This window comes from Theropithecus gelada, chromosome X (genome assembly GCF_003255815.1).
Source record: "Theropithecus gelada isolate Dixy chromosome X, Tgel_1.0, whole genome shotgun sequence".
Taxonomy (NCBI): Eukaryota; Metazoa; Chordata; class Mammalia; order Primates; family Cercopithecidae; genus Theropithecus; species Theropithecus gelada.
The window spans coordinates 24977525-24997338 of record NC_037689.1 but is presented as its reverse complement, the minus strand read 5'-3'; the positions used below and the strand labels follow the sequence as shown (position 1 = coordinate 24997338).

The window sequence follows — 19814 nt, the reverse complement described above, 5'->3', positions numbered from 1 at the left end:
CTGACAGAGTGCTGGATGTGGGGCAGGACTTCTGAACCTCAAGAGCAGACACTTCTCAATTATACCTTTTCCATGCATTGCCTTCGAAAAACTGCATGCCTGCTGGGCTCGGTGGCTCACGCCTGTAATCCCAGCACTTTGGGAGGCGGAGGTGGGTGGATCACTTGAGGCTAGAAATTTGAGTCCAACCTGAGCGACGCAGTGAGACCCTGTCTGAAAAAAAAAAAAAAAAAAAAAAAAAAGTACAAAAATTAGCCCAGCGTGGTGGCGTAAGCCTCCAGTCCCAGCTACATGGGGGGACTGAGGTAGGAGAATCGCTTGCACCTCAAAGGCAGAGGTTACAGTGAGCCGAGATCACACCACTGGCACTCCAGCCTGGGCAACAGAGCGAGACTCCATCTCAAATAAATAAATAAATAAATAAATAAATATCGCATGCTATCAGCCTGCTTCAGGGGCATCTCAGCAGACAGGATGTGTTGTACAAGTACATGGTACCACTGGGCTTGTAAAAAAAAATAATTTTTTTTTTTTTTTTTTATGCTCACAGATGTCCTTTGTAGATCAAAGAACACAACAGGCAAACACTCACCCTAAGGACGTGTTGTCAAAATGCTGGTTCAGGGAGAGGAATGCGGCTAACCGGAGGAACAACGAAAAGCAGTCGCTGGTGCACCCTGCGACAAGCTGGTGCAATGGTGCCTTTCCGGGCCCTGCACACCTGTCTGAGCTCCATGTTTTTACCCCAGGTGGGCTCTGCTGACTGAAGATCCTCGCCTAACCTCTCCCCACCATTCCAGGTCTGACTTATCCAGGAAGCCAGACAACCGCCTCCTCCTCCTCCTCTGCCTCCTGGAATAGGGACCTACCCTCTGCACCCTCTACTTTTTGCCTTGTCGCCAGGTCGCTCCCCCCATCCCTCCTCCCCTCCCCGGACAATACCATCAGACTCTCCGAACGTCCCAGCCCTCGCCCTGCCCCTCGAAGGCTCCCCACGCCGGAAGGGAGCCGTTCCACCTTTCAGGCTAGAAGACTGGCAGGGGGAGGGAGGCGGGCGCCGGGGAGTCCCGGAGAGGCGGGAGGGCGTGGCGGCGGCTCTCACGTTGCAGCCCTGCCTGCAGCTAGCTGGATGCCGGCGGGGCCAGCCCGCTCCTGCCTGCACACGGGCTGGGAAGAGCTGCCAGAGAAAACGCCGTCTGGCCGGGAGAAGCGCAAACCCTGCTCCTTCTCTCTCTCCTGAAAGGAACGGAAACGTTCCCAGCGCTGCTTAGGCGCTCTCCAAGCGCGGACTCAACTGCGGCTCTCACCGCGCTCCCTGCATCTCACCCTTCTCTCCTGGGTCTCCAGACTTCTGTCTGACAAAGAGCCCTCCTTCCCCGAGCCGCCTGCGGTTCTTGCAGCGGGAGTGGGGGAGGCATGCCCACCCGGGCCCAGGCGCAATGAAGACGCAAGAAGAAGGCTGAGCGCAGAGCGGCGCGGCCAGGGTCCCTTGGCTCGGGCCCGCGCCCCGTCTCCCCGGGGTGGGGCAGGGTGGGGGTGTGCCGAGGCGTGGACTTGGGGAAGCCTTGCAGTGCCGGGAATAAAAGGGCGCCGGCTCGCTGTGCCGCGCTGGGAAGCCGAGCTGCCTCACCCCTGGCCCCGGGAAGGGCATGACCCCGGCAGACTCCCGGCCGTGACTCGCGCGCCCCAGCTCGGTGGATGCTCTCGGCGCACCGCTCCCGTGTGCGGCGGCTTCTCAAGGACAGGTGAGGACCCAGGGTGGCCAGGGCGCCCCAGGGCTGCCGTTTCTGCCCGCAGGGGGTGAAGGGATTTGAGACACCCAAGGGAAAACTGGGGGTAAAGGACCTGCATGCAGGTAGGTTGCACCGTTCCCCAGCACTGTTTGAAGTTGCTAAGAAATCAGGATACCTGAATTCCTGCAAATTTAAGTAACTAAAGATCAGTTAGGGAGGAGAGCCGGATCTTGAAGGAGGATGCACTGAATAGGTCTAATTAAGCCCAGACATCCCATGCCTCCTTTCCTCCCTCTCCCCAACGCGCTCCCCATCCCTCGCTCTCTCTGGAGACCTTCAACCCGGCCATCCCGCGTTTCTGGGAAGCTGCCAACGGAATTCCTAAGTGAAGCCCACTCTGCTCTTGCAATCGGTGGGGGAAAGGGCACTTGAGGAGCCTCTTTCCAAGTTGCTCAGTCTGTGGCTACTTCGTCTCCTCTCCCTCTTCTCTTCCCCCACTCCTTCCCCGCCTCTTTCCTCCTACCCTTACCCAGGCTTTCCCTGGAAAGGGGACAACCGAACGCCTAGAGTGAGCTGAGCCATGCAAAAAAACCGGGACAGTCATCACGCAGATAGAAGGGGTTTGATGTCCGAGTCCCGGGCGGCGGGGACTCGCAGGGCCACCCCAGCCGCATTCCGGGAAAGCGCGTAATTCACCCCGCAGCCAGCTCGACGCGACTCAGCGGACTCTGGAAGCTGGCCAGGGGCTCAGGGCTGCCCGCCCGGCCACTCCAGGTTGTCCGCCCCGGGCCAAAAAGAAAGTAGACGGCCTCACGCCCCCACCCCTGCTTCCCGACGGGATTCGCAGACCGTCTCTGGCGGCCTAACTGGCGCGTGGCCGCTTTCTCCCCGGCGGAGAGACCCGACCCCGCGTCCCTGGGATTAGGGTTGTCTGGGGGCGAGTTTCCTGGGTCTCCCGAGAGGTTGGTGCCGGGGAGGGGGCGGAGGGAGGCCAGACAGGGAGTTGGGGCTGAAGAGTCCTCTGGAACGCCCGGGCCAAGTCCGCCCGCAGGCACAGGACGCTGGGGACTGGCGCGGCTGCCCTTGGAACCAGCCCACCGCCGAGGTCAGGCGCGCAGGCAGGGGCGGGGAAAGCCCGGGCTCTGGCGAGAGAGGAAACTCCGAGGACTTTTGCAGAGCTGCAGGAGCCGGTTTGTTCCAGCGCTCAGAGGCGGAGCCCGGAGTTGTTTTTTTGCAAAGCTACCTGCGTGCAATCAGTTCTTTATGGGCAGCTGAAGGGAGACGCGCCCCCGGGCTTAAGAGGATAACCTTTTCTAGGCCACTTAAAGGCAGGGAAAGCTGCAGGTTTGGGATGCTCCTCTCTTATAGGAAGGGTTTTAGATTTTTATTTTTATTTTTTGAGACGGAGTTTCGCTCTTGTTGCCCAGGCTGGGGTGCAATGGCTCGATCTCGGTTCACCGTAACCTTCGCCTCCCGGCTTCAAGCGAATCTCCTGCCTCAGCTTCCCGGGCAGCTGAGATTTCAGGCATGCGCCACCACGCCCGGCTAATTTTGTTTTGTTTGTTTGTATTTTTAGTAGAGACGGGGTTTCTCCATGTTGGTCAGACTGGTCTCGAACTCCCGACCTCAGGTGATCCGCCCGCCTTGGCCTCCCAAAGTGCTGAATGACAGACGTGAGCCACTAAGCCCGGCCTGGATTTTAGAATTTTTAATCAGCAGTTCGCGCTCGTTCAGAACCCGGGCGAATGGGCAGGCGCGTGTTTGTTGTGTATCCCTATTTACTTTCCATGTGTGCCACTATTTTTAAGTGAACGCCATTCAAGAGATGACAAAAGGTTAGATGACATAGGCATTGCCAGGGCACGAAGAAAATGATCACCGCCATTCTAAATGAAGTAGCTGATGCAATCTAGCATTTACCCGAGCTTTTCCATTTTTTAGTGACTCCATTTTTTTTTCTGTTTGCCTGAATATATTTCATAAGCAGTCCCTTCCTGTTTATTGAATGATCAGAGGTTCCCCCAAACTTCCTCCCCAATTAACAGCAACTCTAAATCATCACAAAAACTCGCTGGCTTTTCCAAGAAAAATAAATAAATAAATAAATAAATACATAAATAAATAAAATAAAATAAAGATAGTAAATAAACCCAGAAATAACAGGATGAATATCCTCCTAGCAAATGCCTCTTTAAGCTCTTCAAGAAGCTAGAATTAAAGGTTTGAGAAATATCATTAAAGGAAAGAATACGAATAAACACTTTTCTTGGGATGTTTTAAATTCAAATATATGCAATATATAATAGCTCAGTCGTTGCTGGAGGCAGAAACATAATATTTTATTATTTCTTTTATTATAGAAACATAAATATAAACCTCTCTTTTTCTTGTTTCTCTCTCTCGCTCTCTCCTCTCTCTATTTCATACCCACAATTACAGAGTGCAAGATAGATTTCCAAATCATAGTACCCAAGCCAAGAATCAAGACTATATTCTATAGTCATGATTAAAGTGAATGGTGAAAAGTTTAGAAAAAACCATGTTTCATCTTTCTCAATTCCCATGGTTTAAGCATCACTACAACACATCGTGTGAAGTCCTGGGAAGCTTGAAACCCTGATGCACAATTCAAATTTAAAAATTGCCCACAGGAAGTCGGTGCTACCTGTGAATAAGCGCATCTCTTTTCCTTGTTCTACCTCAGGTATCCGAGAATCAGGCACCCCGACAAGATGCCCAAGCGCGCGCACTGGGGGGCCCTCTCCGTGGTGCTGATCCTGCTTTGGGGCCATCCGCGAATGGCGCTGGCCTGCCCGCATCCTTGTGCCTGCTACGTCCCCAGCGAGGTCCACTGCACGTTCCGATCCCTGGCTTCCGTGCCTGCTGGCATTGCTAAACACGTGGAAAGAATCAATTTGGGGTTTGTACCACCTTCTTCCCGAACCATTCCACTGTTAGTGCGTGCGTCTTGATCTGCTTTTACATGTGTGTATGTGCATTTACTTAACTTCATATGTGCATTTCCTCTGTGTAGCTCTGTCGAGAATTATGGAGCTGCAGATGGGCAGAATAGAGAGGAAACCTTTTAGTTATGCTAAACGCAGCTTTTTCGATGATTATCTGAATATATCCATCAGCTGCCACTGCTGTGAGGTCTATCAACGAGCAGCATGAACAACTTTAGAGTTTGTTGAAAAATTCCCTTGATACCATTTCTTTAATACATTGTTAAGGTGAATGAATGAGACACACACTTAAACATATGAAGATGATTTAAACAGACTTCAGCAACGATTTAAGAATAATAAAAATAAGTAGAACATCTGTGCCATTTTATAAGTCATGTAGATGATAGAATTGTGACTTTGAGGCAGTAAAAGAATTCCTGCAGATTTTGGCTATTAAAAATATCAACATCTTTTTTAAAACATATTTTAATGTGGGGTGCCAGGTAAAATTTTAATATATTGGTCTCATTTTATACACACGAATGTTTCGTGGACCTAACTGTTAGTCGCTATGATCTACAGGTACTCAACTGCAATTTTAATAGTCAACAATCATTTGGAGTTCTTCAACAAAATATATTAGCTACTTTCTAGCGTCTAGCCCCAGAACAACCGATTAAATTAGTGTTTGAGAAATATCCACCATGGAGATGTTTTAATAAAAATAAAATGGTCAGATTTGAGCCAATGCAAAATAACTGTAAATGTACCTGGACATCTTATAGAACAAAGTTTAAAAAAAAAAAAACTCTCCTCTATTGACAGTGGTAGAAGAAGAGAATGAAACACTGACATAATAAGATGGAAATTTCTCTATTGACAGTGGTAGAGTCAGAATGAAACATTGAGGGAGTAAAATGGAAACTTCCCTATTGACAGTGGTAGAACAAGAGAACAAAATGTTGAGGGAATAAGATAATAATTTCCCTAACCCATGGCAACAGACGATTAAATAGGTTTCTCAGTGAAATGCTGTTAGACTCTAGGAGTTGGCCATCTGAACATCCAACCACAACAATGATAGCTCATTGGGGAAAACAGCCTGGCGTTGCCAGAGGAGGGAATAGTAACATGTAAGCCAGCTTCCGTTTTCACAATCTTGTAATTTATCAGGACACATTTCTTGTGTAATGGAAGTAAGAAAAAGGGAAGAGGTGCTAAAGCCCATTTGATTTATTTATTTATTTATTTAACTTTAAGTTCCAAGATACATGTGCAGAGTGTACAGGTTTGTTACACAGGTATATGTGTGCCCTGGTGGTTTGCTGCACCTATTGACCCATCCTCTATGTTCCCTCCCTTCACCCCCCACCCCCCAGCAGGCCCCAGTGTGTGTTGTTCCCCTCCCTGTGCCCATGTGTTCTCAATGTTCAACTCCCATTTATGAGTGAGAACATGCAGCATTTGGTTTTCTCTTCCCCTTGTTAGTTTGCTGAGGATGATGGCTTACAGCTTCATCTACATCCCTGGAAAGGACAACATTTCATTCCTTTTTATGGCTGCATAGTATTCCATGGTGTCTATGTACCACATTTTCTTTATCCAGTCTATCATTGGTGGGCATTTGTGTTGGTTCCATGTCTGCTAAAGCCTGTTTGAATCCTGGGGGATGGTGCATGTGATATTTGCAGAACAGAAAGTGGAGCTTTAACTGTAACTTCTTTTTCTTCCGCCCTTGGGGTGCAAAATGGCTCTGTCTAGGAATTGTTTTTTATACATGAACCATTTTAACACATGGTCCCACATGCTGGGATTAGCCACCTCGTCTCTCAAACCTGGCACCTTGGCAGGTCCCATGCTGGGGGCGCCATCAGCCAGGACTTGGTGGAACCCTCTAAAAAGCATGGGGCTGATGCAGAAATATATATATATATATTGAGGTACTTCCTGCACAGCAGGTTTGTGTGTTTGTGTTGCGTGTTGGGAAGGGGGCTATCAGGCTGGAAATGAGGGTGGGGACAGTCCCTGCATGCACCCTCCCCAAAGAGGTGATTTGTTTAATGGCTTGAGACTCATAGCACCAATAAGACTATTACCTCTGAAGTTGTTTGCATCTCATTTACAGTTTCTGGGATGCTTTTCTTCCCATTCATTTTTAAACTGAAGTACTTTGTGAGAGCAAAACATAACTAACCTCTAAATCACAACACCGTTTCTGATGGTTTCATTTTAAACAACTCACAATAAAGATTGACTTTAACATGGGAATAAAACAGACAAACCAACATGTTAATGTTTCTTTTTCCTATTGATGCCAGTAATATCTAGAGACAGTTTTCTGTAATATTAAAAAGAAAAGAAAAATATAAAAACCCTAGAGAATCACTTCACTGTATCAACATCTATTACCTCCATCTAGTTTAATTTGTAACATGAATTAATATACTACTTGAAAAAATTACTAATAATATCATAGCAGCATTGTTTTAGAAAAATCCACCTCAAATTAGGGAATGAGTCTGGCATCTTGCATCTTTTTGGGGGAAAAACCTGAAGCAAGAGCAATGTCTAACAGATAAAACTCGGAGACTGATCTGTGTTTTAGCAGTCTGGAGAAAATATAAGACTCTCAAGGAATAAGGAATTGTTGGCCAAGTGTTCATGAATCCTTCTATTCCCGCACAGCTGTTTTTAGGGTTTTTTGTCAGTATTGCTGTTTCCTGCTTGGACAAACTAAAAGCATTTCTGAAAATTGCTTTCCAAATATTTTTTCCAGGAGCCAACAACATAGCATCCACTTAGAGATGGATTTACAGACTCTTAAATATTTTTTTTCTCTTGATTAAAAGACTGGTTTTGATGATGCCTTTCTGCAGCTTTGACAAGGGCCATACTTGCCTATTTTATTTTAAGTTCTGCCTTGTGATATTAACCGGAACCTTTGACATAATTTTGCAAATATTGTCTGCCATAAACATTTTACAGAGTTGGTTATACATTCAGTGATTGCCAATCAGTAGTGATGAAGGTAGTCTGGAATGTAAGCCAAAGGGCTAATGAGCCACCGAACTGCACTTCATGCAGGGTCATCCCAGTCTCCAGTTAGATTCTGTTCCCTGAGTGTGGTGCTCATTTCCCAGACTCTCTGCTGATTTTTAGAAGGATGCAAGAAGGGGACATGTATACCCTCGGGTTCTGAAAGGGGGTACTCAGGTGATTCCCCAGGCTTCGGTCTATTCCAGAATATCTACCCCATTCTCACGTCTGGCATCCTTGGCATCTGCATCTACAAGCTCTCTAATGCCCCTTAAAAACAAGCAGGGGGGCCCGGCGCGGTGGCTCACACCTGTAATCCCAGCACTTTGGGGGGCCAAGGAGGGCGGATCATGAGGTCAAGAGATCGAGACCATCCTGGGTAACACGGTGAAACCCCGTCTCTACTAAAAAATACAAAAAAATAGCTGGGCATGGTGGCGGGCGCCTGTAGTACCAGCTATTCCGGAGGCTGAGGCAGGAGAATGACGTGAACCCGGGAGGTGGAGCTTGCAGTGAGCCGAGATCGCGCCACTGCACTCCAGCCTGGGCGACAGAGCAAGACTCCGTCTCAAACAAAACAAATAACAACAACAACAACAAACAAGCAGGGGGAAGATGACAGGGTCAGACAGGTTTACTGAGCTGATGTGGAGCCCGTTCCAGACTTTGGGTGCCTTCCCGAACTGGGGGATTTATTCAGATGTGAAGGGAAATGAACCAGTATTGATCCTTTGTTCCTATCTTCCCTTCTTCTCCACCTTGATAGTTGTCATCAAATTTCTCAGGTTAAATTTGACATTCAGCTATCCATGGCTTTAGTATGAGCCATTATGTTTTTCTCAATATCTCTCTCTCTCTCTCTCTCTCTCTCTCTATTATCTATCTATCATTTGCCTATTACCTGTCTACCTACCTATCATCTGTCTCTATCATCAATCAACCAATCTATTTCTTCTCTACCTATATCTATATCTATCTATCTATCTGTCATGCATCTGCCTCTCACCTATCTACCTACCTATCATCTATCTCTATCATCAGTCAATCTATCTCTCTACATGCCTATCATCTATCTATCAATCTATTGATCTATGTATCATCTGTCTGCCTATCACCTACATATCATGTATCTCTATCATCTATCTATTGATGTACTTATTCTATCTATCCATCTATCTATCTGTCTATCTATCATCTATTAATCTACCTATCTATTCTCTATCATCAATTTATCAATAATCTGTCTACCTACCTATCATCTCTATCAATCAATCTATCTCTGTCTATCATGTATTCTATCTATCTATCTATCTATCTATCTATCTATCTATCTATCTACCTACCTACCTATCATCTATCACATGTCTATCATCTATGTACCTGTCATCTATCTCTATCATCTATCAATCTGTCTGCCCATATATTATCTATGTATCTATGTACTTATCTATCATCTATCTGCCTATCTGCCTATCTATCTGTCATCTGTCTGCCTATCTATCTATTATCTATCTATTGTATCTATCATCTGTCTGCCTGCCTATCTATCTATCTATCTATCTATCTATCTATCTATCTATCTATCATCTATCTATGACAGTAGTTAGCAACAATGGATGAGTTTGCCCCTGGAGAACATTTGGCAACATCTGGAGACCTTTTTGATGACCACAACTATGGAAGGAAAACATATCACACCCTTGAAGTAAAATGTGCTGAGGAACATCCAGCTGCTTCTGACCCACTTCAGAGACTGAGCCTCAGAACCCTATCTCCTCTGTCTGAAGATCTGTCTCCTTCTTCTGGGCTCTGTTCAGGTGATATTATTTACTCCCAGAGCTCTATTCCATTGGTCTTCTTGCCTGAACGTGTATCTTGGGTCTCCATCTTGGTCTTGAGCCCTATTATCCCCTTAGATTCTTACAAAATTCTCAAACATCCCATGGCAAACACAGCTTTGAATTCTTTCCCCAACACCTGTCTCTTCCAGCCTTTGCTGTCCAGCAAATGGTAGAATCCACCCACTTGCTCCCCTCCAAGCAGAAGTCCTTCCCCCAAGTTTGTCCTCATTCTCACTCCCACCACTCAGCAATGCCTGCTGGCTCTTCCTCTAAGTACATTTTGAAATGTTCTGTGTGCCTTCATGTTTACTACCACACCTGGTCATGAATCCAACATCCCTCAATATCTCTGCAGGATTCACTGCATTTCTGCCTCCTTCTCTTGCCCAGCTTTGACACGTTCTCCAGGTAGTGGCCAACATTGCTGTTTTAACACATACTTCAGTTCACGTCACTCCCTTACTTAAACCCTCCAATCACTCCCTTTTGCACTTGGTGTGAAGAAAACATAGTCCTTCCCATGTTTTCTCAGCTCTTAGTTAACCTGGTTCCTGACAATCTCACCTACTCACCTGATACCATTATTTCCCCTGCTTGCTGTATCTAGTGAAATGTCAGCATCCAAGAAATGGAAGAGGATTTTGATGCTGACATCAGTTCCCTTCTGTGTGTTCAAAATTCCAGATAGATTACTAAATCTAGAATCCTAAATAACAATAAAGAAAGCACATCTGCCCAAAGATTATCTATGATTAGAGCAGGGTTTCTTCACCTCAGCATAACTGACATTTGGGGCACTATTACCATTTTGGATAGGATCATTACTTTATGTGGTTGTCCTGTGCATTGTAAGACTTTGAGCAGCTTCCCTGACCTTCACCCATTAGATGCCAGTAGCACCCCCTTCCATAGTTGTGATCACCAAAAATGTCTACACATGATGACAAACGTTCCCTAGAAGCAAATTTACCCCTGTTTGAGAACTACTGCCATAGATAGACAATAGACAGACAGACAGATAGATGATAGAATGATAGAGTGATAGATTGATAGATAGGATGATAGACTGATAGATGACAGAGATAGATGATAGGTAGGTTGTTGATAGATAGATAATAGGATAATAGATAGATGATAGATGTGATAGAATGATAGCTAGATAGGATGATAGACTGATAGACTGATAGATGATAGAGATAGATGAAAGCTAGGTATGTTGATAGGTAGGTGATTGGATGATAGATAGAATAGCTATACATATATAGAAAGATGATACATAGATGATAGATGTCTTGGATGGATAGATAATAGATGATAGATAGATGTGATGGATACATAGATATTAGATAGATAGATGCCATGGATGGAACAATAATAGATGATAGATAAATAGATAGATATATGTGACGGATGAATAGACATATGATAGATGCATAGAGAGATAATAGATAGATGATAGGATAATAGGTAGATGATAGAATAATAGCTAGATAGGATGATAGACTGATAGATGATAGGGATAGATGAAAAGTAGGTATGTTGGTAGGTAGATGATATGATGATAGATAGATAGATGGAATAGATAGAGATACATAGATAGATGATAGATAGGTGGATAGATAGATACAGAGATACATAGATACATAGATAGATGCGATGGATAGATAATAGATGATAGATGTGATGGATGATAGATACATGATTGATAGATAGAAAGATGGATGTGATGGATGGATAGATAATAGAAGATAAATAGATATGATGGATGAATAGATATATAATTGATATATAAATGATAATAGATAGATGCTTGATAGATGATAGGATGATGATAGATGGATTGATAGAGAGATAGAGAGGATTATAGATAGATTGATAGATGATAGGTAGGTAGGTAGATAGGTAGATAGATAGATAGATAGATACAGACAGAGAGACAGATAGACAAATTTGCACATGCTAAGGTAAGGTTACCAAATTTCTGCAATCTTGATGTTTAGGACTCAATCAATCTGGGTTGTAGGGGCTGTCATGTGCACTACAGGATGTTCAGCAGCATCTCTATAGAGAACAAATCAATGGCTGTGCCATAAAGCGGGCAAGTTTGGTGAGTCTAAGGAACAGAAAGATGGCCAATAACTCTGAACTTTATGGCAAACAGCAAAAACCAGAGAGCTAACTAATTGTCCACTATGGAATATTCTTCTAAAATGATGAGGCCATGCCCAAGTGGACCAAGAATGAATCACTGGAAATAGAAGGAGGCATCTTGGAGCTGAGAGTTAAGAAAGTGACTATAAGTCAACCCATAATGGAGTGAAACACTGAGGCAGCACCCAAACCAAGTTCCTAATCAGGGTCAACAAACCAAACAGTGGGCTTTTGTATAAAGCAATGAAAATCTCTGGGCGTCTTCCTCCATTGGGAATGCCTTGCCCCAAGAGAGGTGTACACGGTCACATCCCTTTGTTTCTTAAGCCCTATTTCAAATCTCAGCTCCCCAGAGAGCACTGCCCTAGACATTGGCCCACCAAACCCCTTCTACTCTCCTTCCTGTGCTTTAATTATTTTCTTATGAAATTTACAACTACCGGAAATGATCTTTTTCATTATTTTTACCCTTCTAGTCATCCTTCTTGCTAAGAGAGCTGAGCCCTTGCCTATTTGGTTGACCCACCCAGAATAGTAAGTTGCAGACACACAAAGCTCAAATTATAGCTGTGATTGCGTTGCAGAATGAATCCATGCATGTAGAATCTGTAGCAGACATTGTTTCATATTGAGGGAAGTTCAAACAGCATCTGCCTTATTTTTCCTTTTATTTCTCCATCTCTAAAAGCATTAGAGCTTGTTTTCAGAGCCCACTACATCCTGAAGGCACATACAAAGCTGACCTGTACAATGTTTTTGCAATTTTTTAAAGTAAAATTCAAATGATATGGCATTCACCCTTGTAGACTCTACAACTCAATGCCATTTAGTACATTCAAACTATTGTGTACCCATCATCTCTATCTTGTTCAAAACATTTTCACCACCCCGAAAGGAGACCTCATATCCATTAAGCAGTCATTCTCTACTCCGTCTCCTCCTCCAGCCTTTGGGAACCACTGCTTTGTTTTCTGTCTCTATGAATTTGACTATTCTGAACGTTTCATATACACGGAATCATACAATAGATCAGCGGTCCCCAGCGTTTTTGGCACCAGGGACCAGTTTCATGGAAGACAATTTTTCCACAGACAGGGTTGGGGAGGGGGTGGTTTTGGGATGACTCAAGTGCATTACATTTTTGTGCACTTTATTTCTATTATTATTACATTGTAATATACAATGAAATAATTCTACAATTCACCATAATGTAGAATCAGTGGGAGCCCTGAGCTTATTTTCCTTCAACTAGACAGTTCCCTCTGGGGGTGACAGGAGACAGTGACAGATCATCAGACATTAGATTCTCATAAGGAGTGCGCAACCTAGATCCCTCGCATGCGCTGTTCAGAATAGGATTTGTGCTTCTCTGAGAATCTAATGCCGTCGCTGATCTGACAGGAAATGGAGCTCAGGCAGTAATGCCAGCAAGGGGGAATGGCTGTAAATACAGATGAAGCTTTGCTGGCTCACCCACTGCTCACCTCCTGCTGTGCAGCCTGGTTCCTAACCGGTCCGGTACTGCTCTGTGGCCCGGGGTTCGAGGACCACTGCAACAGGTGACCTGTAACGGCTTCTTTCAGTGAACAACAGGTTTCAAGGGTCACCCACATGGTAGCCTGTGTCAGAGCTTCATTCCTCTTTGTAGTGTGCATCTTGAGCAATGAATATTGCCACTGCATAGTGATTTTGCAGAAAATCAATTTAAAGAGTGAATGAGAAAATGTGTCAGGTAGACTTCTACTCTGTAGTCGGTGACTCTGAAACATACATTTAGACTCTCTTTGCTTCTCACTCACGTGCATTGCATTTTTCCTCATAGTTGGTATTTCAGTCAAGCAAAAACCTGTGAACAATTCTGAGGATGCCATCGGCAAACCCATCCTGTAAGACTTTGTTGGCCCCCTCTTGTGTGCTGGATCATTTTTGCTTGTGTCTAAATAAGAAGAAATAAGGTCTTCTTTTAAAAATAAAAATGGCGGCCGGGTGCGGTGGCTCATGCCTGTAACTCCAGCACTTTTGGAGGCTGAGGCAGGCAGATCACCTGAGGTCAGGAGTTTGAGACCAGCCTGGCCAACATGGCGAAACCATGTGTCTACTAAAAATACAAAATTAGCCAGGGGTGGAGGCACACGCCTGTAGTCCCAGCTACTCGGGAGGCTGAGGCCAGAGAATTGCTTGAACCCTGGAGGCAGAGGTTGCAGTGAGCTGAGATGGCACCACTGCACTTCAGCCTGGGTGACAGAGGGAGACTCCATCTCAAATGAATAAATAAATAAAATAAAACAAAAATAATAAAAAATAAAAAATGGCAACTTAGTATGGTCATTATGCATGATTGGCACTTCATTTACCCACAAGATGGGAACAAAAAAACCCTGCAAACACAGCAACAGCAACAATAATGTCCCATTATAGAGGAAGGGAGACTCATAGAAGACACTGAATACATCCAAGAATACACAGTCACTATGGTAAAATACAGATATCTTGAGACCAAAGCTTCACCTTGCGTTCAGAGACTGAGGCGGGAGAGGCTATCAATATCTACTTGACACTTTATTTTATTTAGTGAGTTGAAACATATGTAATCAGGCTGCAAAGTTCCTTGAAACATAACATGGCAAAGAATGAATTAGAAATGTATCAGGTAGATTTCTACTCTGGAGTCAGCTGAAATCAGGTCTGAAATTGGTCACTTGAGTGTCTCTGAGAAGAATCATTGAATGGACGTGTTTACGAATAGTATGATTCCTGTATGATTTTTACATTATTCATATTATATATAAATTTTTGAACATCTGAATATGTTTTAATTGAATGTCTTTATTCATATAATATATTGCTCATTATTCCCCTGCCTAACTACATTTTAGTTGCCATTTTTAACTCACAGATTTTTATCATGTCTCTTTTTGTGTCTTGCTTGGCTGTGACTTTCCCTTTGATCTCCCTGGTGTCAGCTTTGTTGTACCTATTCCCTCCAGAAACTCTGTAGCAGTCCTTGACACAGAGCAATGTCTGAGTGGCTGCAGACATTATGTCCTTTAACCCACACATGGCTCTCTGAAAAAAGAATCCTCAGCAACATTACTAATGAAGAATTTGAGCTTCCAAAAAGCTTGGTAACTTCTCTGGGATAACCAGCAGGCAACTTGAAGTGTGCCTGACCTCAAAACATGAGGCCTGGCCAGGTGTGGTGGCTGACACCTGTAATCCCAGCACTTTGGGAGACCGAAGCGGGTAGATCACTTGAGCTCAGAAGTTCAAGACCAGCTCGGGCAACATGGTGAAACCCCATCTCTACTAAAAATACAAAAATTAGCCAGGTGTGGTGGTGTGTGCTTGTAGTCCCAGCTATTCAGAAGGCTGAAGTGGGAGGATGGCTCGAGCCCAGGACACAGAGGTTGCAGTGAGCCGAGACTGTGCCACCACACTCTGGCCTGGACACCAGAGCCAGACCCTGTTGAGAGAGAGCGAGAGAGCAGGAGAGAGTTTTCTATGCTTCTATCTCAGCTCTACACACTGGGACCCCCATTCCCCACGCAGCTTGCAGGAGCCAACACCTTCCTTCCCCTTTATTACACTCCGCAGGAAACTGCTGAGCTCATGATTGGAAAAATGCACCTCTTTCTTCTCTTACGTGGAATTTTACCCACTGAGGAGGTTCATGGTCCTTAACATGAAATAAAACGTCATGCCCTTGAATTTCACTTATCTCTGCAGCATTATATTTCGGGGAGTTTTGTACCACGATTCCATACATTTGAATTCACTAAATAAAATACAACGTCAAGTTGATATTGACAGCTTCTCCTGCTTCAGTTAACAGTGTCTGAACGCAGGTTGAAGCTTTGGTCTCAAGATGCCTGGATTTCACTCTCACTGACTGTATTCTTGAATGCATTCAATGTCTTCTGGGAGTCTCCTCTTCAGTAATGGGGACATTATTGTTGTTACTGTGTTTGTTTGTGGAATATTTAAGTTCCCATCTTGTTTTAATAAGACCAAAATACCACTAGGTAATAGCAAAAAAACTTTGGAATGGAACATTGCATGGTTTTACCCCCCTTTTTTCCTATTCCTTGAAAAATTTTGGAAAGTTTCTTTTTTTCTTTCTTTCTCACTTTTTTTTTTTTTTTTTTTTTTTTTTGAGATGGGGTTTTGCTCTGTTTCCCAGGCTGGAGTGCAGTGGCACAATCACAGCTCTCTGCAGCCTCGACCTCCTGGGTTCAAGTGGTCTTCTCTGCTTAGCCTCACCAGTAGCTGAGACCACAGGCATGCACCATCACACCCAACTCATTTTTGTATTTTTTGTAGAGATTAGGTCTCACTATGATGCCCAGGCTTGAACTCCTGGACTCAAGTGATCCTCTTACCTCAGCTTCCCAAAGTGCTGGGATTATAGGCATGAGCTGCCATGCCCAGCCTGGAAACTTTCTTGAATCTCAGTTTCTGCTGTGGAAAATTAGCCTGCTTCATGGGGTTTAGGTGATAAAGGGCAAAAAGCAATACAAAGAGGACAAGACTCACTTCCAGCTAAGTTTCCCACCTTCTAGGAATCCAAAGCATGCTCATAAGGTACACAAATAGCTATGAGCCGAATTCTTTTAATATTTTACCTCTCAGCAGTGTTAAATAAAGCAGAGCTTAGCTGACAACACACTGGAGTAATGCACTAAAAAGAAGAGTGGAAATGTCATCTAATGCAGAAGAGAGAACCACTATATATGATTGTTCATTGACTACATGAGTCAAAATGATGAACAGGAAATAGGATCATCTTCTACTATATTTTCCCCATGCGCCATATTGAATCTATACATTATTTCAATAAGGTGGGATGCATTTCATTCCATCTGATGTTTTCTTTGCATAAATTGTTCTTAAAGAGAAGAATGCAATTATGAAAGGAGGTCTTTGAAAAGTTTGATGCAATCAAGGTGAATGGTTTTTGAAAATAGAGTTTATAAATTTCCTGCACTCAAAAATTTGTAGCTGAAAGGAGCTTCCTAAGGCTGGGTCTTAGGGGAGTCACAGCTAACCTGGTATTTCTGTTGACTTTGGAATTGTAGTCCAGGTTTGGGCACACATGAGTATGAGAAAGTTGGACCATGCTAGCCTCTGCTGCATTTAGCTATGAGCTATTCACTTATGTTCTCTGCTAATTGATTTCCTTTTATTTAAGTGACAAGGAGAAGCAATGGATGATATCAGGCTAGATGTGTTATATCTCAGCAGAAACAGTGATTTATGGTAACAGCATGCAGGCTTCTCTATTCATTTTTCAAATTGCTTATTCAGGGATCAAGTTTAAGCATTGTTGTATGCTATTACCAATATGGCAATGAGACATTTCTGAATTCGGCAAGAAAGCATCTTGACAATTATATACACAACAACAAAAAGCCAAACATTTCAAACAAAAAGAACTCCTCTTGAGGACAGGTTACAGGAAAAAACAAAACAAAAAAAGAAACCTAGCGTGTCTACAAGTAACTTTGATCATCCGTCAGACATGGCAACCTGTCCATGGGAAATAAGAGTGTCGGTGTCTGTGGTCAACGTTTCTATTTGGCCCTTAGCATGAAGCTCTCTCCTTTCTTGCCATATGCAAAGCAAATTCCAATGCTGTGGATTTTCCCATCCCTGCTAGCCATGTGTCCCTTCTTATTACTGTCACTTCAGCACAGAGTTTCCAAGAAAGAGACGTGTGGAACAGCCTCATGTTGAATTCTAAATCCTACTGATGGACACCAAATAGCCTCCTGATCACATTAGCATATTCCAAGTCGAAGTTCTCCGTGAATGTTCCTTAACAGAACGAAGACAAATAAATATGTGTCACTTTTTTCTTGACCCCAGAGATAGGGACACAAAGGGATAAACATCTTTCGGAATGGCACCCCTATAACCTCAGAATCACTATTTCATGACCAGGTGCAGTGACCAGGCGCATGTTTGTAATCCCAGCACTTTGGGAGCCCAGGCAGGAGGATCACATGAGGCCAGGAGTTCCAGACCAGGCTGGGCACATATCAAGACCCTGTTTCTACAAAAATAAAAAATAAAAAATTAGCCAGGGATAGTGGCCTGTGCCTGTACTTCCAGCTACTTGGGAGGCTAAGGTGGGAGGATTGCTGGAGCCTGGGAGGTGGAGATTGCAGTGAGCTACGATTGCACCACTGCACTCCAGCCTGGGTGACGGAGTAAGATTGTCATAAATAAATAAATAAATAAATAAACTCACCATTGTACTAATTTGCTCTTGGGCAGGCTAGAGAATGTTTCCCATGTGGGAGTTAAGCATTTGCTATTTATTTTCTTAATAATAATTATTATTATTACTATTCCTTAGGTTTAATAGCATACAGGCCCTGTCAGAAACTTCATTTGCAGGACTGACCAAGTTGGAGTTACTTATGATTCACGGCAATGAGATCCCAAGCATCCCCGACGGAGCTTTAAGAGACCTCAGCTCTCTTCAGGTAAACCCGCGGCATTTCTAAGTGTCAGTAATTGCATCCTCTAAGACCAGTAATAAAGAATGGAAACTATGTCATTCTCCTTAATGATCAATAAAACGGCTATTTTTTGACATGAAAGACAAGTTCCATGTTATTATTCTCCAGCCCTTTGTACTGGTTTCTACTTGGGGCTGTGGCTTTTAAACTATAAACAGGAGCCTTTTGTTTTGTTTTGTTTTCCCCTGCCCTTGTAGGTTTTCAAGTTCAGCTACAACAAGCTGAGAGTGATCACAGGACAGACCCTCCAGGGTCTCTCTAACTTAATGAGGCTGCACATTGACCACAACAAGATTGAGTTTATCCACCCACAGGCTTTCAACGGCTTAACGTCCCTGAGGCTACTCCATTTGGAAGGAAATCTGCTGCACCAGCTGCACCCCAGCACCTTCTCCACGTTCACATTTCTGGATGATTTCAGACTCTCCACCATAAGGCACCTCTACTTAGCGGAGAACATGATTAGAACTCTTCCTGCCAGCATGCTTCAGAACATGCCGCTTCTGGAGAATCTTTACTTGCAGGGAAATCCGTGGACCTGTGATTGTGAGATGAGATGGTTTTTGGAATGGGATGCAAAATCCAGAGGTAAGAAGAGAGGAGAGTAGACCACTCCTAGCTGCACATTCTTTTATCTTTTTGGAGACGTTCCTTTCTCCAAGGTTCTTATATTGACTTATTCATCTTGCCTTGGATGAAATCTGAGCACCCAATCAGTAAGATAGGAACCCACACTTTAAACGTTACCACTTAAATGTTAAGCCACCTTCATTCCCCAATGCAAATGCAGTTATCCCTTAGTGAAATGTAGTGCTCAATGTAATCAGTTACATACAGGTGATGTGGGTTGCCATGGAATGGGTATCTGGAGAATCATGCCAGCCTTGAACTGCAGCTTAATGTGGGAAACTGGGATTGGGGAGGGGCTGTGAATGCATGTTCCATGAGAAAGTTACAAAGGATGCTTAGAAAAGAGCAGGCTGGTGAGGACTGGCTACAAGGTCGTTATTTTATGGACAGGGAAGCGATGCTCAGTATTGATCCAGAGAGCTATGGCAACAACCAGGACTTATATGTAGCAGTTGCAACAAAGTAGATTGTGATTCCTTTCTCCCCTTCTTTCCTTCCTTCCTTCTTTCTCTCCTTCCTTCCTTTCTTCTTTCTCTCCTTCCTTCCTTCCTTCTTTCCTTCCCCCCTTCCTTCCTTCTCTCCTTCCTTCCCTCCTTCTCTCCTTCCTTCCTTCCTTCTTTCCTTCTTTCTCTCTTTCTCTCCTTCCTTCCCTGGTTCCCACTTTCCCTCCTTTACTCCTTCCTTCTCTCCTTCCTTCATTCCCTCCTTCTCTCCTTCCTTCCTTCTTTCCTTCCATCATTCTTTCCTTCCCTTCCTGCTTCCCACCTTCCCTCCCTCGCTTCTTCCTTCCTCCCTCCCTTTTTTCCTTCCTTCCTTCCTTCCTCCTGACTTCTCTCCTGCCTTCCTTTCTTCCTTCTGTCCTTCCTTTCATCCCTCCCTTTCTCCCTCCCTCCCTCCATCCTTTTCTTCCCTTTCTTCCTTCCTTCTTTTCTCCCCCTTCTCTAAGCCCTA

The 19814-nt window shown here is 44.2% G+C and overlaps 1 protein-coding gene across 1 annotated transcript in view; it reads left to right on the top strand.

Moving 5' to 3' along the window:
* The first annotated feature begins 833 nt into the window (after positions 1 to 833).
* The window catches only part of MXRA5 (matrix remodeling associated 5), a 34632-nt gene continuing 15651 nt past the window's right edge, over positions 834 to 19814 (top strand). The window contains exons 1-4 of the mRNA XM_025372780.1: positions 834 to 1745; positions 4438 to 4653; positions 18068 to 18197; positions 18431 to 18821. Coding sequence (XP_025228565.1) covers positions 1699 to 1745; positions 4438 to 4653; positions 18068 to 18197; positions 18431 to 18821 — 784 coding nt within the window. The 5' untranslated portion in view covers positions 834 to 1698. The remainder of the gene's footprint in view (positions 1746 to 4437; positions 4654 to 18067; positions 18198 to 18430; positions 18822 to 19814) is intronic.